The sequence below is a fragment of the Sturnira hondurensis genome, unplaced genomic scaffold (genome assembly GCF_014824575.4).
Source record: "Sturnira hondurensis isolate 20B ecotype Veracruz unplaced genomic scaffold, ASM1482457v3 Scaffold0007406, whole genome shotgun sequence".
NCBI classification, from domain to species: Eukaryota; Metazoa; Chordata; class Mammalia; order Chiroptera; family Phyllostomidae; genus Sturnira; species Sturnira hondurensis.
This window is the reverse complement of record NW_028080037.1, coordinates 11,916,041-11,935,162: the sequence shown is the minus strand read 5'-3', so window position 1 is coordinate 11,935,162 and position 19,122 is coordinate 11,916,041. Positions and strand designations below refer to the sequence as shown.

Here is a 19,122-nt window from a genome sequence, read left to right as displayed (position 1 = left end):
GTGATGAGGGTGACAACAAAAGTGACAGTCCCCTTATGTCTTCGAGTTGGAATGTAGTGAAGTCTCTCTTTTTTTTTTTGATAGCAGCTGCATGGAGCTGTAATTCACGTACCACGTGATTCACTCATGTAAAGTGAAGGGTGTTTAGTATATTCTCACCGCCATCAGTGTCAGAACATTTTCATTCCTCCAGACAGACACCTTGTACCCTTTAGTTACCACCCGTATCCCACTAGCCTCAGGCAACCACTCACCTTCTCTCTCTCTATGGATTTGCCCCTTCTGGGCATATGAGCTACACGGAATCATACAATATGAGGTCTTGTGTGACTGGCCTCTTTTACTTGGCATGTTTTCAAGACTCAGGCATGTTGTAGTGTGTATCAGCGTTCCATTCTTTTCTGTGGCTCAGTAATATTCCATTGTACAGATGGACTACTTTTTGTTTATCCGTTCATCAGTTAATGGATGTTTGGATTATTTGGACTTTTGGGGTGTTAACGATGGTGTAGGAGCCCTCTAACATACGTGATCTCATTTATTTGGTTCTCACATGCACGTTTCTTTTTTTTTTTAAGATTTTATTTATTTATCTTTAGAGGGGAAGGGAAGGAGAGAAGGAGAGAAGTATCAATGTATGGTTGCCTCTCATGAGTCCCCTGCTGGGAACCGGCCTGCAACCCAGGCATGTGCCCTGACTGGGAATCGAACCGCAATCGTGTGGTTTTCAGGCCCGAGTTCAATCCACTGAGCTACACCAGCCAGGGCTCACATGCACGTTTCTGATTGTCAGTGAGCATGGGTTAGTGCACCTGAACTCGAGGTGAGACGCCCGGATTCAGGGGGGTTCAGGAACGTGCCCAAGAGCACCCCACGAGATGAGCCACTGCTGGGTCTTTCAGCTGGCTACCAGGCCCCAGCTGCCTCCCTCTGCACTAGGTCCCTTCAGAGAAAAGTAACTCGGTCACCCAGACCCTCAAGCCTCTCTCCTTTTCTCCTCACAGGTTTTCTGAATGATCCTGCTATTTTTCCTATCTTGTCTGATTGTCTCCTGCCTGACCTTGTCCTGGTTAAAGATCCGGGGGAAAATGACCGACTCCACACCAGGCACCAAGAACCACTCGGAGGCAAACATCCATCTAAACCAGGAGCCCCTTCCAGCGTCTGACAGCTCAGAGGAGCCACCACAGAAAAACGGGGACAGCACCTCTGTGCCAAAGACTCCTGACCAGGCTGAGCCGGGCTCCCCAAAAGGTCCCAAAGGTGCCTGTCTGCAAAGAACTTCCCGGCCACCCCGATATCGGAATCCTCAGAAAAGCCCCCTTCCCTCCCGGGATGTCTCCCCAGCCAATGGGACAGGGCCCCGGGGCCCGGAGGCCCCAGACACCAATGGTGCGTCCTCACCAACCAGGCCCCAGGCCCTCGGCAGAGCCCTCTCCAGAGAAGACCAGAAGCAGGCGCATATCAAGCGGCAGCTGATGACTAAATTCATCCTGGGCTCCTTCGATGACAACTCCTCTGATGAGGACCCCGGCATGGGCTCCTTCCGGGACTCTTCCCGCAGGGGCAGCCGTGCCAGCCTGGGGGCCCTGTCCCCGGAGGCTGCTCGGGCCACAGGCGACTCTGAGTCCCCCATCCCCACGATGAGGTAATGTGCCCTCTGTCAATGAGTCAGCAGAGGGTCTGCACCCTCCCCTGCTCGGTCACGCCATCCGCTGAGCGACACTTCCGGGGTAGCTCTGTGAAAAGCAGGAGACAGTACCCTTCTCGTTTCCCTCCCCTCCTGCCTTTCAGAACCGTTTACTGAACATCTACTGTGTGCACAGGAAATTGGCTTTCTAGCCAACCTCGGCTGGGCTGGGGAAGATGACCTGGGGTGGAACCAGTCATCATTTAAGCCGCATGAGCTAAGGCTGGCAGGAGCCACAAGGGACAATGGGACCCTGAAGGGCAAGACAGCTTCCCTGCCTCCTTGAAGAGGCATGCATTCCTTGTTTCTTTCATTTTTTAAAGATTTTTATTTATTTTTAGAGAGAGGGGGAAGGGAGGGAGAAAGAGAGGGAAAGAAGCATTGATGTGGGAGAGAAATATCCATCAGCTGCCTCTCCCACGCCCCCGACTGGGGACCTGGCCCACAACCGAACCATGTGCCTTGATGGGGAATCGAACCAGTGACCATTCGGTTTGCAGATCGATGCCCAGCCCACTGAGCCACACCAGCCAGGTCTCACTCCTTTTTTTTAACGAGTGAGAATCCCATGTGCAGGTATCTTCAGGGAGTCAAGCCCTGGTGCCACTGACCCTCGGGGGTCGGCTGAATGAAAAAATGTCAAAACCTGTATTCCAGCTCGTTGGACACAGTGCCTTAGAATGAGGCCACGTGTTCTGTTATCTGGCTGTAGAGTTTCAGCTCCGGTATTTTGGTGTCTTCGGGGACCTCAATAGCCTGGTATTTGGTCCCCCATTGCCCTTTCTTTCTCACCCCTGTCAGGGCCTCAGGCCAACCCTCAGAAGGGATGGTCAGGGGGGGTCCCCTTTCCCCTCCAAAAAAACCCTCCAGAGTGTTGCTTTGTGGAGGGCTGCTGCTGGGCTAGTCTCTGATGTGGGGTGGTGACACCTTTTCCCCTAGGGACCCCCGGGTGAAATGCTCCAGCCAGTTCAGATGTGGGTCATGGAGTTCCGGGGTGGGACAGTCTGGCGTACCGCCTGCCACCAGCTGGAGCATCAAGGAAATGGAGCCTGCCGAGTCCCTGTTAATTCCGGGAAGTTCTCTTTATTCTGATGATGCTTTTTTTCCTGATAAGCTGCTCAGTAGTCTAGGCACAACTCCTAACCCTTTGGGCGTCCTTTCTCCAAAGCAGAAGCAGAGAGCAGGGCGGCCCTTCCAGCCCGGCTCCAACTCCTTCCCTATTTCTTAGAAAACAAAGGCCTGGAGGGTTTATTCCAGGGCTCCTCTGCACTTGCGTGGAGCCCACAACAGAGAAGGGACGTGTATCTGTGGGTCTTCCCTGCCTCCTGCAGTGTCCTCGGGAGCCACTTGGCCTCAATGCCACCCGAAGGCCACCTTGTGGCCCCCCCTGAGTCTCTCTTCCTGCCAGGCCGCCCACTGTGAGACTGGCAAGGCCGGGGATGGAAATATATGTGTTTAATGTTTGGGAGGAGAGGAAGTGTTTTGAAGCAGCCTGCAAAGGGGCCCTTTTCCGCCCTCCCCATCCCAGAATACGCACCCTCCCAGCTCTGGGCCTTTGCACGTGCTGTGCCCTCTGAACTGACTCTTCCTCTTCACACCCTAGACCCCCCACCAGGGCCGGCTCCAGGGCAGTGACCTGGGCAGTCACACAGCACCTTGTGCTCTGTTGGCACCGTCTTCGGATTCTCAGTAACTTTTGAACAACAGGCTCTACGTTTTGCCCTGGGCCCCAGAAATTCGGTAGCCGGTCCCCCCTCCATCTCTAGCTTTTGCCTATCAAAGTCACGGCCTCCGAGGGCTTTCCCGTCCCGCTCCCACCTTCAGAGTGCTCCGCTTATGCCCCCAGTTCCTTGATCCATAGCCCTGATGTGTTGTTTTCACAGTACCGAATCACTCCTTGAGATTATGTCTTTAATTTCCTCATTTGTTTACTTAGTTTTTCCCTGTCTCCTGCACACTCCGTGAAAACAGGGCCATATTTATGGGGTTTCCGCTTTCCCCCACTCCCTAGCCTAGTGCGGGCTTAGGGTGGACTCTGGGTAAATATCTGCCAAACGCATGACTGAAATGAGCAAGGCATGCTTGTCGGAGACAGAGTATTGTATTTCCGGGGCCCGTGGAACACTTGGTGAATGAGTCTGGGGAGAGACAGGTGAATGAGTGAACGAATGGAGAGACATTTTGTTGCTGCTCTGTAGCAGAGGTAGAGTTTTTGTTCTCAGAAAATTCTTTTTGCATAAGTCCTGTGACGTCACAGACTGGTTCTGAGGTTAAACTCCAACTTTGAATTTTTCTTCTGCTTTTTATACGGCTAGGTAATCTCCCCGTTCCCTTCCATTGTCCCAGCTGACAGGGGCTGGCTAAAAATATTATAGATCCGATGACTTCATGCTGTTTGTTCAGGGTTCTCCTCCCCGCCCATCTCTTCCCTTTTGGGTGCATCTCAGGCCAGGGGTTGGGACTTGGCTCTTCCTTGCACTTGGAAACAGTCCCCAAAGGTTGGAAATCCCATACAACCCTTAGAGGTGATGAGAACGTGACGTCCTGTGCCAGGACAGATGCTCACGTACTCTGAAACGAAGGCTACGGGTTTTCCCCCTTCATCTAACATGCGGTGGTGTGGTTAGTGCACCAGGTTCAAAGCCGCCTCTTACGAGCTCATTGCCCTAATAGCGCCGCCCTGTGGGGTGCACGAGTGGACCGAGTGGGATGGGATGGATTCGGGATTGCGCAACTCAGTCCTGAAATGTAAAGTTACGAAATTCAAATTCATGAGCTGGCGGTGAACTCACCAGCAAACCTGCCTGGAATAGTTATTTATAGTCTTTATCACCTTTTGTGTGACCACTCATGTCTGCTGCTGCTGAAATATTAACGTGAAAATGTGTAACATAAAGTTTTACTTTCCTAAACACAATTCCCCAATTCCGGGGCCCATGAGGCCCTGGCAGTTTCTTGAAAAGGATTTAGGATACACGTATGTAGCATGCTTAGACCATTCCTGGCACATGGGGAACAAAAAAATGCTTGTGTTTAATAAATGTGGGCGTGTGGCAGGAGAGACCGGAAGGAGGGTCTCCGAACGTTAATAATCATTGTCTTTGTGCGGCATGATTATCAGTAATTTAACTTTTCTCCTGTGTTCTCTAACTTTCTGCTATAAATATTGTTCTAATGAGTTTTAACAACGGTCGATAACAAAACATTATAAAGTATATTGTGGGTGGGGGAGTGAACCAGGCGTCTCACTGCCTAGCGACGAAGCCGAGGCCGGGGAGGTCCAGGGGTCTGTCTGAGGTCTCCCAGCGAGGTCGCCACAGGCCCAGAGAACCGTTTGAACCCAGACCCTCGGCAGGTGCAGCTTAGAAACCAGCTGACAACTCCCAGTATCGATGTTGCCCCCTGACTGCGCTCCGGCAAAGGCGCCTCCACCCTCCATCCAGCTGGTTCTTTCCGAGAGTGAGAGACTCAGGGGGTGGGGCAGTTCGCCGAGCAACCATCATTGAGCTGGGTGGTCTTGGGGACGTCACCCCCCCTCTCTGGGCCACACTGGACACTTTAAGGTTCTTTGTGACTCTAATAGTGCTTGCTTTTCTTTTTTTAAACCCTCATCCAAGGATATGCTTATTGATTTTAGGGTGGGGGGGAGAGAGAAACATTGATGTGAGAGAGCAACATCCATCGTTTGCCTCCTGTATGTGCCCTGACCGGGGGTCCAACCTGTCACCTAGGTGCATGTCCTAACTGGGGATTGCACCCTCAGCTCTTTGGTGCACAGGACAATGCTCCAAACAATTGAGCCACCAGGCCAGGGCTGCTTTTTGTGTGTGTGTGTGTGTGGGGAAGGATAGGTGGGGACCGGAGGTGGGGAAAAGAGAGCAGCTGGAAAATTGGAAAAAGCTTAATTTTTAACCATTTTCTCCTTCGCTAATTACTGCAGAAGGTCTGGGTTCTAGGCAAGTTGAAGGACAAACCAAGGCATGAAAGGGTCAAGCAGAAAAGCCAAGGTTTGTCCCGTCCATTCATTGGCTTGGGACTGTTGAATTGCAGCCCGGCTGGGTGGGTGCCGGGCACTGTGGCTGGCACTGTGGACGCATAGAGACCTGGCCCCTGCCCTCGGAGAGGACAGGGTGAAGGCTGAGAGTCTGTGAGCACAGACGGTTTCCCGTCACAGCTGGAGCTGGTGGTGGAGGGGTGGGGGCCAGCTGACTGAGGACTGGCCTGCCGACTCCTCCCCTCTGCCATCGTGGGACCTGGGGCTGAGCCATCACCTTTCTGTGCTTCAGCATCCTCTAAAGTGAGACCACAATGGCCCTGCCTCACAGGGCCAGTGTCAGGCTTCTCTGGGTTGCCATGAGCACAGCACTTAAAGCAGTGCCCACCGTGCAGTCATGGTCACTGAATGCAAAGCATGGTGTCATAGTAAGGGCCCAGGCCCCACTGCCAGACAGGCCTGGGTTCGGATCCCAGAGTAGTCAGTCCCCTGACCCCTCTGAGCTGCAGTGCCCTTCCCTGCTGACACAGGCTATGACTGGCTGTCCTCTGGAAGTCTGTTGAACTCACACGGGAGGAAGTGCCAGGAGTGGATGGCCCCAGGTTGCCTCGGTTGTTGTCTGTTGAATGGGCATCTCCCAAAGCTCTTACTGCTATCCATGGCTGTTCCCAAGCCCCAGGAGGAGTATGCGTTTAAGGTATGGCAACCCGTGTCCTTGGAGGAGGAAGAGGGATTGAAAAGGCAGGTGGAGTGTCCCTGATACAGGATGAAATACAAACCAGCAGATGGGGGCTAGGCCTGTTCTCTGCCATTTCCCAAAGTGCTCACTTCCACATGGGAGTGTCGAGTTCGAGAGGCGCCGCAACGCGCACCTCGATCCAGAGAAGGCGAGTGACGGCCTGTGGGGTCTGGACAGGAAGGAGGGAGACTGCCAGGGACTGAAGGCACACCAGAGAGCACACGGACCCCTGGGACCTTGCCGTGCCCTCCCTGTCCCAAATAGCACCCTGGGTGGCCTTGCGGTGAGCCCCTTCCCAGGCCCTTCGTGCTTGTCATCACCGTCCACACCTTTTCTCGTCAGCAACAAGTGTGAGCAGCTCACAAAACTCGAAACTCTTTCTATGTATATGTATTTGTCTCTGACTATAATGCGATGGATCTTTCTATAATGTCTTTATGTATTCATTTATTAATTTAGGATGGGGCTGACAGAATCCCCATTTTCAAATCTCTTTAGCTCCTAAGATGTTCTCTGGAAGCCAGGCATAAAGGGGATCCTTGCCTTTTTGTTGTTCTGTTAGTGGAATGACCATAGAGGTCTGGGAGAGGTTGGCTATTAAATTAATACAGGAAAATACAGGGGCCCTGGCTGGTGTGGCTCAGTGAATTGAATGCTGACCTGCGAACCAAAGGGTTGCCAGTTTGATTCCCAGTCAGGGCACATTCCTAGGTTGCAGGCCAGGTCCCCAGTTGGGGGCATGTGAGAGGCAACCACACACTGATGTTTCTCTCCCTCTCTTCCTCCCTTCCACTCTGCCTAAAAATAAATAAATAAAATCTAAAAAAAAATACAGGGTACAGAGTGACTAAACCTTCCTATTTTTCTCCTTCCCCTTAAACATCAGCATTCTGTTTTAGAAAAATCTTTTACTTCTGCTCTATACTTAACCATAACAGTTCCCCCATCATATATTGAAAGGGATTATTTTATTTTATTTTTTAACAAAAGCACATCATGTGTCAGGAGAGGAAGTGGAGAGAAGGGGTTTGCTCAAGGCCACACAGTACATAGGGACGGGCCTGAGGTCCGTCATCACTCGGGTCTTTCTGCTCTGCTGCTAGTCACTTGCAGGTGTGTTTCCTCATTCACTGTGTGTGCGTGTGTGTGTGTGTGCGCATGCTCTGCCTCTGACCTGGGTTTTCCCTGTGCAACACCAGCAAGTTAAATGCAGCCTCTGATTGCTCTCAGGAGAAGGGTTCACAGCCCAAGACTGCAAGTACAGCCAGGTTGGAACTGTTTCATTAAAAATCACCAGTATTGATGGTGTTCGTATGACGGTGGCCTTGGGCACAGGAGTGTGCCTTATCCTTTCCTTCTCGTCCTTTATCCCCTAATAGGGCAGAGAAAAACCCACGTCATTATCCCGCTGGTGACAGGCAAAGCCCAGCCATCCGAATGAAATCCCCTTCCTGAGACCCCTGGGTAAAGCTAGGCCTGTTTGGATGTACGAGCAGAGACGTGAAAACAGCCACTCAGCGTTCAGCAGCTGTTGGGGTTTTGCCAAGAGGGAGGAAAAATCTAGAGTGATGCAAGGAAACGGGTGAGAAAGTCCTCTCCTCCGTGACCCTAATAGACTTTGGGTCAGGGAGGGGGTTTTGCAATACCTTCATTTCCTGATTTTAATTGCTTTCCCTATTTTGAGGTGGTTACATGGCCGTTTGGGTCATTGTGGGACAGGTGCTTTTTGGTTTCGGTGTGAAACTTAAAAAAAAAAAAAAAATCAGCCCTGGCTGGTGTAGCTCAGTGGATTGAACACAGGCCTGCGAACCACATGATCGCAGTTCGATTCCCAGTCAGGGCACATGCCTGGGTTGCAGGCCAGTTCCTAGCAGGGGACTCATGAGAGGCAACCATACATTGATATTTCTCTCCTTCTCTCCTTCCTTTCCTCTCTAAAGATAAATAAATAAAATCTTCAAAAAACAAACAAACAAACAAAAACTCATAAAAAAATCAGCCTCAGTTCAGTTTCTTGTTTGGAAGGACAGAAGGTGAGGCCATAAAGAACATTCTAGAAACTGAAAACTGAGAATTTTGTTTCACTTCCTTTATTTTTTAAGCTGTTGTTGAAACATTTTAAATATGTGATTAAGACACAACTGACCAGTGACCTCAGGTAGGGCTGCTAATGCAAGGCCAGGGGGAGGACCCTATTTCAATTCTGGGCACACCCCCATAGCACCCCCTGAAGGTGTGGCCCTGGCCATGCTTTTTGGAGGCAATCATTGGCAAACATTTACATTATTATTTTGGTTTTTGGCTTTTTATTTGCTATGAACCTAGGCTGAATTTATTATTATTGTGGTAGTTTTTAGTCAGTGTTTTGAATCTTGTTTATCCCAAGTAGTCAAAAGACTACTCGGAGAAGCATTCATTCATTTGCTCTGCCTAGGTTCAAGTCACCAGCTCGCTGGCACCTGGGGCAACATCCATCGATGCATTGTGGGAATAAACACAACAGGCTTTCTGCGAGGGTCCAATGAGACAGAGTCCCCCCAAAGTACTCAGGAAGTGGTTATCGTACCAGAAAGCAGCTTTGCTCGGGTCACAGGTTGTCTGGGGTCTTCCCAGTCTAGGAGGCCCTCACTCTGGAAGGGGACGCAGGTGGTTCAGAGTATGTGCTGGAAAGCCCGCTGTGGGGGAGGCGGGAGCATGGAGCAGACATGTCCGTGGAAGGAGAGGTGAAAGATTAAGCCAAAAAACCAAACAAACCAGGAACTCGGAAGGCGAAAGTTGACTTGACTCCTGGGGCTTTTCCCGGGCACCGTTGTGCCCGCTGGCTCGCTTCAGAGAGCCCACATTTCCCACCACTTCCCTGTTGTGTGTGTATTCAAAGCCCATTATTTGCGACTGTTTCGCAGCTGCCAGTCTTAGGGGGAGGCTGTCCTAAAACTCTTCTGTTGTAGTCTGGGGAGCTCGGGGAGTGGGGGAGTGGGCAAGTGGCCAAGGCATTTTTTTCAGGAGCAACTGTCGCCCAGCGCCCAAGGTCAGCGGAGGCTCCAAGACTGCAGGGTCTGGGGCGGGACCGATCAGTCCCTGGGCAGGAGGCGGGGTCCGTTTGGGGGCGGGGCAAGGCGGGGCCTGGGCAGGCGCGTCCGCTCGGGACACTGGGGTGCGGAAGGCATTTCGGGATGGAGGAAGAGCTGCGCGGAGTCGGACGTCTGCCGGCTGCTGCACGACCGGGCCTCCACCTGCTGGTCGCGACCTGGTTGCCCCCCTGGGCTCCGGGACCCGGGTTCGCTTCAGGAGACGCATGCTCTGCATCCCAGGAGGAGCCCGGTGGGACTGGCCAGCTGGGCGATCAACATGAGTCCTGCCAAGTGCAAGGTCTGTTTCCTTGATCGCAAAGTAAAGTAAGTAAGCCTGCACTTCTAATGACCGTTAACTTTTACAAGCTTGTGCGGTGCCGTCCCCACTTCCCGCTCCCCGCTCCCCACCGTGAAGTCCTGCCCTTAGCACCACCCTCTCCACCCCAGAGAAATGCAGGCCTCCGTTTGGTGGCGGGGGAAGATGGAGCCCGCCCCGCAAAAACACTAACTGTACTTGGCCTTGGAGAGGAGGACGGATTTGGCAGGGATATTGATTGGAGGAGGGCACTCAGGAGCACACAGGTACCCCAAGGTTGACCAGTTGGGGTGGGGGGGCCGGTTCCCTCCTCTCCCTCCCCTTAGCCTTGATAAAGACGATGGTCGTGGCAAATTTCTTCAAAAGCTAGTGATTGTGAAGCCCGGGGGCGAATCTACACGCACCTGAGTAGGCAACACGTTTAAGGTTATTTCCTAAGCAGGTTAGTGTAGGCATTTCTGTGCACTGAGTGCTTCTCAGCCCTACCTGCTAGATTTCTTGGGTTTTTTCCCCCCTCCGCATTTTAATGCATTTTCAAAAGTTACCAAAGTGATGCTTTTGCCAGTAAAGCATGGGTTTTAACTTTCAGATGGTTCTTCCAAAAAAAAAATCAAAAGAAGAGTACTATATGGGGATATGTAAAAATTACACACAATTTATCTTTCAGTGTCCACAAATAAAGTTTTATTGGAACACAGCCATGCTCCTTGTTTATCTGTTGTCTGTGGCTGCTTTCCAACTGCAAGGGCAGAGTTAAGTGAGTAGCTATGCAGAGACTGGGCCATAAAACCGAGATCATTTACTACATGGTGCTTTACGGAAAATATTTGTCCACCTTTGTTCTGCCTCATGCTTTGCACTGGGTTCATAGTTTATTTTATTTTATTTATTTATCTTTGGAGGGGAAGGGCAGAGGCGAGGGAGAGAAATAGCAGTGCATGGTTGCCTCTCATGCATCCCCTGCTGGGAACTGGCCTGCAACCCAAGCATGTGCCCTGACAGGAAATCGAACTGCTACCCTTCATTGTGTGCTTTCCCTATACCAGGCTGAAGGCTTTGTAGGTATGCTCTCATGCCTTTGAGATGGTGGTCTTTTTACCACCATCAGGGGGCGCTAGAGTGGGTGCTGTCATCCCCATTTCATAGATGAGGAAAGCGAGGTTCTCAGTGCCAGGGAGAACGTAACCCAGATTCATGATCTGCCTCTTTCCCAAAGGATTCTCTACAGACAAGACAGTTTCTGCTGCTTTAAGAGAACAGCTTCAAAAGTAAGAGTCCGCCCTAACATTGGACTAGTCAGAAGATTACAGAACTTGTTGAAAACTAGTTTTCACAGCTCATGAGCACGTCAGGCAGTGAGGACTCCTGGTGCTGGGAGGAACTCTGCAGTTGTTCAGTTCCTCCTACCGGGCATTCAGAAAAGGCAAGAGACTTGACCCAGGCATGTGGTCAGTGCGCCAGTGGGGAGGCTAACCTTGCAGTTGTTTGGATATTCTGAAGAGGAGGCTATGGGAGTCTCCAGGTGCCCCTCCTGGGGGCGCTCAGGTTGTGTGGGAGCAGAGTGGCTGCAGAGGGGCCGGGAGGAGGGGTTAGGAGCTTTCTCAGGCACCCAGTCTTTTGTTGAGTACGGAGGTCAGGAGGTCACCGTTCTTCCGCATCTGGGGCCCTGAATTAACGCCTCTGGCAAACACACCCAACGCAGGCCCCATGAGCATTTTTTCCTTCTCTCTACAGCTATTTACTTCAAAAGTTGAACATACGAGTGTTGAATCACGGTAGATTATAGACTTTAATCCAAAAAACTACCTTTCATTAAGCACTTTAATCCAAAACAATACATTTGTAAGAAATTGGAATTGTCCCTGCAAATGCAGGCCACGTAGTCACTGTATTGATAATAATATGAAGATGCTTTATTGGTTCCCTGCATGGTCTTAGCCTAACAGTTGCTAAAAAGATGGAGTTAGACAGTCCTGCTCTGCCACCGAGCCGTGTGACGTGGAGCAACTGCCATCGACCCTGGCAACCTCAGTTTCCTTGTCTGTCAATGGTGCTAATTCTACTAGGCCTTTCCTGGGTTTTGGGGACCGTCCAGTGTGGAGCCGAGCACCGCACCCGGTGCCCAGCATGCAGGACGTGCCGGCCTTGAGCTCTGTCCAGGGCAGCACACACATTTGCATGACTGAGAGCAGTAAGGCAGTTCCGTCGTGAAAGAGGCTGGGGAGTCATGAGGCCTTTGGGATCCTGTCCTGGAGGCTGGACCCTCTACTAAGGAGCCAGAGCTCATGGGAAGGCGAGGTCCGCAATGCTGACCAGCCTCCCTCCCTCCCTCCCTCGGAGTCAAACAGCGCTGGGGTTCGGAGACCAGAGAAGTGCATGTGTGTCAGGGTGTTGGAGAAGGGCTTCTTGGGAGAGGCTTGAGTTGAATGGGGTGAGTGAAGCTGGGGAAGGGAAGGCAGAGGGATCTGGTCTCCGGTGTGTCCCACAATGCCCCACGGTCCATTATTGCCGTGGGAACTCGCTCAGAACCAAGGCCAGCAGTCTGTGACCAAATGCTGGCTCTCTCTGTGGTCCTCACCCTGCCCGGGCTTTAGAATTCCCTGCAGGGAGTTTTGAAAAATATTGGCACCCAGGTACTTCCCAACGGACACCCCCAGGCATGCTGTTCCATCAGGTGGGGCTGGTCATCAGTATTTTTTTTAAAGCTTCTCACATGATGGGGTGTACAGTCAAGGCTGAAAACCGCTGCCTAACTCGAAGTTGGCATTGTTCTCCTAAAGGACCAGGTAGTGAGCGTTTTCGGCCTTGTGGCCCTGTGGTTTGTGTCGCAATGGCCCAGTTCCCCGCTGGTCACGGCACCAGCAGCTGTAGGTAACGTGCAATTGAATGGGCTGACAGCATTCCAGTCACCCTTTATTTATGGACAATGAGTTTTGAACCTTACGTCATTTTTATGTGTCACAGAATACAATTCTTTCGCAAACATTAGAAACATTTTTAAAAAGGGGAAAAATGTAAAAACCATTATTCACTTGTGGGAGCTACAAAAGTGGATGGCAGGTGGGAGTTAGCCCTTGGAGCTTAGGCTGCTGACCTGTGGCCCGGGCAAAGCGGCGATCCCAGGAGGGAACAGCTGGCCTGAGAAATTTCCGTCGGTGCGTTTATCCGGGAGCCCGAAGATGAGTTCAGAGTTGTCGGTCTGTGCTGGGCTATGCAGCATCTTTTCTTGTGTGGTTGCAAGGCTTTCACTTCTCTTAGCTCATCACCTGTCTAATTGTACAGAAGAGGGAGGCAAGGGACTTCAGAGCTGGTCCCTGGCCGGATGGCTCCATACTGGGGGTCTTGGAGCAGCCCCCCAGCAGAGAGATGCCTCCACTTCAGCTCCCTACTGCAGGCCATGCCCAGGCCATGCCCAGGCCATGCCCAGGACTGAACCCTAGACACATGCCCCATGAGGCAGGCACTATGTGTATTGTTAAATAGTTCCATCCTAGGAGGGATCTGAGACACAGTATTGAAGTAACTTTCCCAGGACTATGCAGGTCAGAAATGGTAGATTCCAGACTCGGAGCCTGGGAGGATGGCTGTGGACTACTGGGGTTTCTCGGCCGCAGACTGTTGAATATTGGGGCCCTGTAATCCTTCGTGGCGGGGGCTGTCCTGTGCTTTGCAAGATGTTGGACAACATCTGTGGGCTCTACCCACTAGATGCCAGCAGCAGCCCCCAGGTTGTCACAACCAGACATGTTTGTAGACATTGCCGTATATCCCTGGAGAGGAAAATTGGCCCCCTCAGTTGAGAACTCTGCATTACACGTAGTACCTCTCAAATACAAGTGCTTAAAAAAAATCCTCACTCGAGGATATGGTTATGGAGTCTAGAGAAAGCAAAAGGGAGAGAGAGGGAGAGAAACATCAATGTGAGAGAGAACCATTGATTGGTTGCCTCCCAAAAGCCCCCGACTGGGGATCGAATCCAAAACCCATGTATGTACCCTGACTGGGAATCAAACCTGCAACCTTTTGGTGTACGGGACAGCGCTCCAACCCACTGAACCACCCGGCCAGGGCCCGAGAGAGTCATAGCAGAAGCCCAGTTTCCTGCCAGCTGTGCCACTTGAGGTCGGTGGGCTTCTCTGAGCCTTGGTTTCCTCGTCGTCGTGAGCAGGAGGTGATGGCCTCCTCTGTTCAGGGTAGTGGGGATTCAGTGAGAAGCCCCTCTGCTCGATCCATAAGGACATTGGAGAACGTTGTCCCCTCTCTCCCAGCGTCGTTCTCCCTGGTCTTGGGCCTCAGCAGCTGACTGTGTTGGTGTTTGGCTGACTGCTCTGTGGCATAGTTGATCGCACCTGAAGCCATTTCCAAAAGTCACCACGGACTCTTTCACCTTCCACCCTTGCCAAATGCCAGCCGAAGGTCGGTCCTCTGGAGCCGCCGTTGGTTGGCCTCCAACCTTGTCAAAAACAAATAAAAATAGCCACCAGCCTAGAGACGGGGCCTNAGGTCGGTGGGCTTCTCTGAGCCTTGGTTTCCTCGTCGTGAGCAGGAGATGATGGCCTCCTCTGTTCAGGGTAGTGGGGATTCAGTGAGAAGCCCCTCTGCTCGATCCATAGGGACATTGGAGAATGTTGTCCCCTCTCTCCCAGCGTCGTTCTCCCTGGTCTTGGGCCTCAGCAGCTGACTGTTGGTGTTTGGCTGACCGCTCTGTGGCATAGTTGATCGCACCTGAAGCCATTTCCAAAAGTCACCACGGACTCTTTCACCTTCCACCCTTGCCAAATGCCAGCCGAAGGTCGGTCCTCTGGAGCCGCCGTTGGTTGGCCTCCAACCTTGTCAAAAACAAATAAAAATAGCCACCAGCCTAGAGACGGGGCCTTAAAAAAGCCACCCAGCAGCAAGTGTGGGTTCGCCTGCCGCCCTTGCGGAGCGATGGGCTTGGGAGCCACCCGATGGAAGCGCTGTGTCACCAGTTACGAAATCAAGCCACACCATGTTTTTTTTCTAATGGCTGAGGTTTTCTTTGTCGCCCTTTAGGTCCAATCGCTAGACTTTCAGTGTTTGTGTGTATGGGCGTGGGATATCTCAGACTTTCTGGGGCCAAAGGGTCAAGGAGCAGTTGGGGAGGGCTGTGGACGGAAGGAGAACGGCCTGGGCTGAGGGGTGTGGCCTGGCGCCTTTCCCGATGAGGTTGGGAGATCAGCAGCTTCTGGTCCTCTTGACCGTTTTATCGCTTGGTTATTGTATCGCTGCACTGATGTAATGATACAGGGTACACTGTGTACCACAGGCCGTCTTTTACTTTCCACGTCTTATTTAATCCTCACAAGCCAGTGAGGTCCGTGTTATTATCCTCGTTTAAAAAATTATTTTTTTGAGAGAGATAGAAGAAGGGAGAGAGAGAAAGAGAAACATCAATCTGTTCCACTTCCTTATGCATCCATTGGTTGACTCTTGTATGTGCCCTGTACAGAGACCGAACCCACAGCCTTGGTGTATCAAGATGATGCTCTAACCCTGGCTGGTGTAGCTCAGTGGATTGAGTGTGGGCCTATGAACCAAACAACTGTGGTTCGATTCTCAATCAGGGCACATGCTGGGGTTGCAGGCCAGTTCCCAGCAGGGGGCGCACAAGAGGCAACCATACATTGATATTCTCTCCCTCTCTCCTTCCCTTTCCCTCTAAAGATAAATAAATAAAATATCTTAAAAAAAAGATGATGCTCTAACCAATTGAGCTACCTGGCCAGTGCTACTATCCTCATTTTAAAGATTAGGAAACTGAGTGCTTTACTGTGACTTTTAGCATCCCTTTTACAGAATTAATAGCTTCTTTCTCACTGAAAATAATACATCATTGCAGAAAATTTAACAAACACAGGCAAGGAGAAGAAAACAGAAACTACCCCTAAGTTAGCCACTTGAGATAACTGCTGTTCACATTTTGGGGTCTACTTCCCTAGATCAGGGGTCTGGAAATTATGGCCCGCAGGCCAAATCTGCCTGTTTTTGTAAAGAAAGAAAGCTTTTCGAAGACACACCGAACTCCTCCCTGGTTAGTGAAATGCAGTGACGGTAAAAGCGCAGGTCACATCTGCAAGATGACGTTGGCTTTCCAAAGGGCTTTTCTAAGTCCTGTTGCCTCGCAGCAGGTCAGTCCTGCGAGGTTCTGGAAGAAAAGTTCCTCGAAGTTAATGGGAAGCAGGGAGACGCTCTGTCTCAGGGGCCGGCAATCGTCTGTTCATTCACTCGGGCACCACGCGCAAGCCCAGCAGAACAGAGAAGGTCTTTACTGAAAGGACGTAGCTTATAGCAGCGTGGAAACATGATGGGTTTCTGTCATTCATTTCTCTCTCTTTTTTAAAATATTGTATTTCTTTTTTTTAAGATTTTTATTTATTTATTTATCTTTAGAGAGGAAGAGAAGGAGAGAAATATCAATGTATGGTTGCCTCTCGTGAGTCCCCTGCTGGGAACTGGCCTGCAACCCAGGCATGTGCCCCGACTAGGAATCGAACCGCGATCATGTGGTTCACAGGCCCCCACTCAATCCACTGAGCTACACCAGCCAGGCTGTATTTCTTTTTAGAGAGAGGAAGGGGAAGGGGAAGAGAGGGAACGAAACATCAATGTGTGGTTGCCTTTTGCATGCCCCCAACTGGGGACCTGGCCTGAAACCCAGGCATGTACCCTCACTGGAAATCGAAGCAGCAACCCTTTGGTTGCTAGGCCAGCACTCAATCCGTTGAGCTACACCAGCCAGGGCCCATTTCTCTTTTTTAAAAAAATAATTATTGATGGATTTGAGAGAAAGTTGGGGGAGAGAAACATCAATTTGTTGTTCCACTTGTGTGTGCATTCATTGGTTGATTCTTGTATGTGCCCTGATAGGGAATCGAACCTGCAACCTGGGAGTATGGGAATGATGATCTAATCAACTGAGCTACCTCGCTAGGGCTCATTTGTCTTTTTGTTCCCCTGGCCGAGAAGTTCGTTTCTTTATCTCTGACAGGCAGAGCGGAGCCCTTGGTGATTCACACGGGGGATCCGGCAGGGGGAGGGGGTGGTGGTGGTGGTGGAGGCAGACTGCAGGTCTGTGGGAGCGTTTTCTCTGTACTGGGTGCAGAGACTTGATATAGCAGAAAATGCCCAAACACAACATTTCCTGGTGTGCTGGAAAAAGCCCCGGGCCTGGAGGCTTGCTGGGTGACCCCCTTTGCCTGGCTGGACCTCGGTTTCCTTCTCTATAAAATGGAATTTCTTTCCCCCAGCTGCCTCTTTGCCTCCAGCCTTGCTGTTCCTGGCTCAGACAATAGATGGCGGTGTGCTGGCAGTGTTCCTTAAGATCAGTTTTCCACCCAAACTTTTGGCCCACTGAACCCACTCGCCCCAGCCTTCCAAGATGCCTGGCGATCACCCTCTCTGGATACACCTCAGTATGCTTAACCTCTAACCTAATTCCTGCCAGATGCGGCTGCCAGTCACCCCCCATGGCTGGATGGAGAAAGTGGACTGAATGCTCCTGTCAAGATCCCAGCAAATGAGAGCAAAGAGATAAAAAACAAACAAACAGAGATAGAAAGCCATCAAGCCTCGGAGAACAGGAGGGAAGATGAGCAACATTTTGGAAGCTGGGGAGCAGGTGGACAAGCGGTGGTTGGCTTAGCAGAACCAAGAGGGCTGAGTCATAGGGCAGCAGGGAGGCCAGCCGAGACCCCACTGGCTCTGCCCAGGGACTGGCAGCAGGTGCCTTGGCAACTGGGGGTGAAGGGACGAAGAGAAGGATTGGGTGAGAGACTCCCAGATCCCTCACCCTGCTTCATGTAGCTGGGGGCTGCCCATGCCAATGGTAGGCAGGAGGTCTTGGGACTGGGGACTGCCTGGCACACTGGAGGGTCTGGGGCCTCTGCCCCCAGCAAGAGGATAAGGGTCTTGGTAGTTGCTGAACCCTGAACCCTGCCCTGTCCCCCACACATGGCCCAGTAGTCCCCACCCAGGCTCCAAACCAGCTTTTCCTCTGTGCAGAAGACCCAGAGACTCCTCCCAGGGGAACTAGACCAGTTCAGGAGGACAACTCTAAAGATGTCTGGGGTTTCCCAAAACCCAGCCCCCACAGGTCATCCTGCGTCGAGCTCAGGGGCCACTTCTCAGCAGCCCTTTCAGCCTGCTCCTGGCCACGAAGCAGTGACCAGGGCTTACCAAACACGGGGTCCAGTTTCTAATGCAGGCCCCAGGCACACAAAGGGACACGGGGAAGTTGGGAAAGACAGGAACCCTACTAGGAGAGGAGAACTCGAAAGTGCCGTTGGTGACACTCCGCCAGCGTGGGAGAGGATGCACGAAGAGGAACCTTCGCAGACCGGGAGCAGGCTCTCACATGTTAAAAGCCTGACGGCAGCAATGAAAACCTCCGGATGGCTAGAAGGGTGAAGGAATTGCCCACAAAGTAAACAGAAGATAGGAGACGGAAAAATACATAAACTGGTGGGCTGGTCCAGGGGCCAGATAATAGGACGTTCACATAATAGGACTTCTGGAAAGAATGGAGAAAAAGGAGGCTGGATGTCACCAGGGCAATGTCTGGAGACAACCTCTTGGCTGTGAGTTCGCCCATTGAAGGGCCCTGACAGATCCCCAGCCTCACGGATGGGAGCAGGCACACAGCCAGGTGCATCCCTGTGAAATTGTGAATACAGAGGACAGAAGTCCCTGTGAGCGTCTGGATATGAAAAAGCAGGTCACCCCCAGAGTATCCAGGGTCAGAACGACTCTGGTTCTAGCATCCTTGGCGGCACAATGGCACAGGGCTTCCAAAACGCTGAAGGAGATTTTCCATCCTAGAATTCCACATACAGACAGATGATAGGGTCAAATGTGAAGGCGGAAGACAGTTCTAGAACATGCGTGGCTGTAAAGCATGTACCGCCCGAGCACCTTTTCTTGGAAAGCTGCTAACGGATGCCCTCTGCTGAAACGAGATAACATCAGAGACCAGCCAGGCAATGGGAGATGGGAACCAGAGATCCAGCGTAGAATCAAAGGGAATCTCTAGGGGGACACTGACGAGGGAGCCCCGGGCAACCAGGAGCAGGACAGGCATGTCGAGGGCACGGTTGTGGACAGCGAAGGGAGCTCCCAGAATGACGTTGTGTAGGGGGTCTCGAGAACAGCCGGCCCAGGTGAAAGGGGAGGAAAGGCCTCAGGAAAGCTGTCACCCATGGAAAAGCAGTGGAGAGGGCCAGCGACCTCACGTGGGCGGGAGGCTATGGGATGAGTTAACAGTGTGTAAGGAAGAACAAGTCAATGGAAACAAAA

General features: G+C 51.7%; 1 protein-coding gene across 6 annotated transcripts in view; it reads left to right on the top strand.

Moving 5' to 3' along the window:
* ACACB (acetyl-CoA carboxylase beta) overlaps nucleotides 1-19,122 on the top strand; it is a 101,115-nt gene that overhangs the window by 15,730 nt on the left and 66,263 nt on the right. For 3 of the 6 annotated variants that reach the window (XM_037052316.1, XM_037052315.1, XM_037052317.1), the window contains one exon: nucleotides 1,005-1,648. In XM_037052316.1, coding sequence (XP_036908211.1) covers nucleotides 1,014-1,648 — 635 coding nt within the window. In that variant the 5' untranslated portion in view covers nucleotides 1,005-1,013. Of the gene's footprint in view, nucleotides 1-1,004; nucleotides 1,649-9,564; nucleotides 9,819-19,122 lie in introns of those variants that run through there. The other 3 variants (XM_037052319.1, XM_037052321.1, XM_037052320.1) reach the window with 3 other exon arrangements.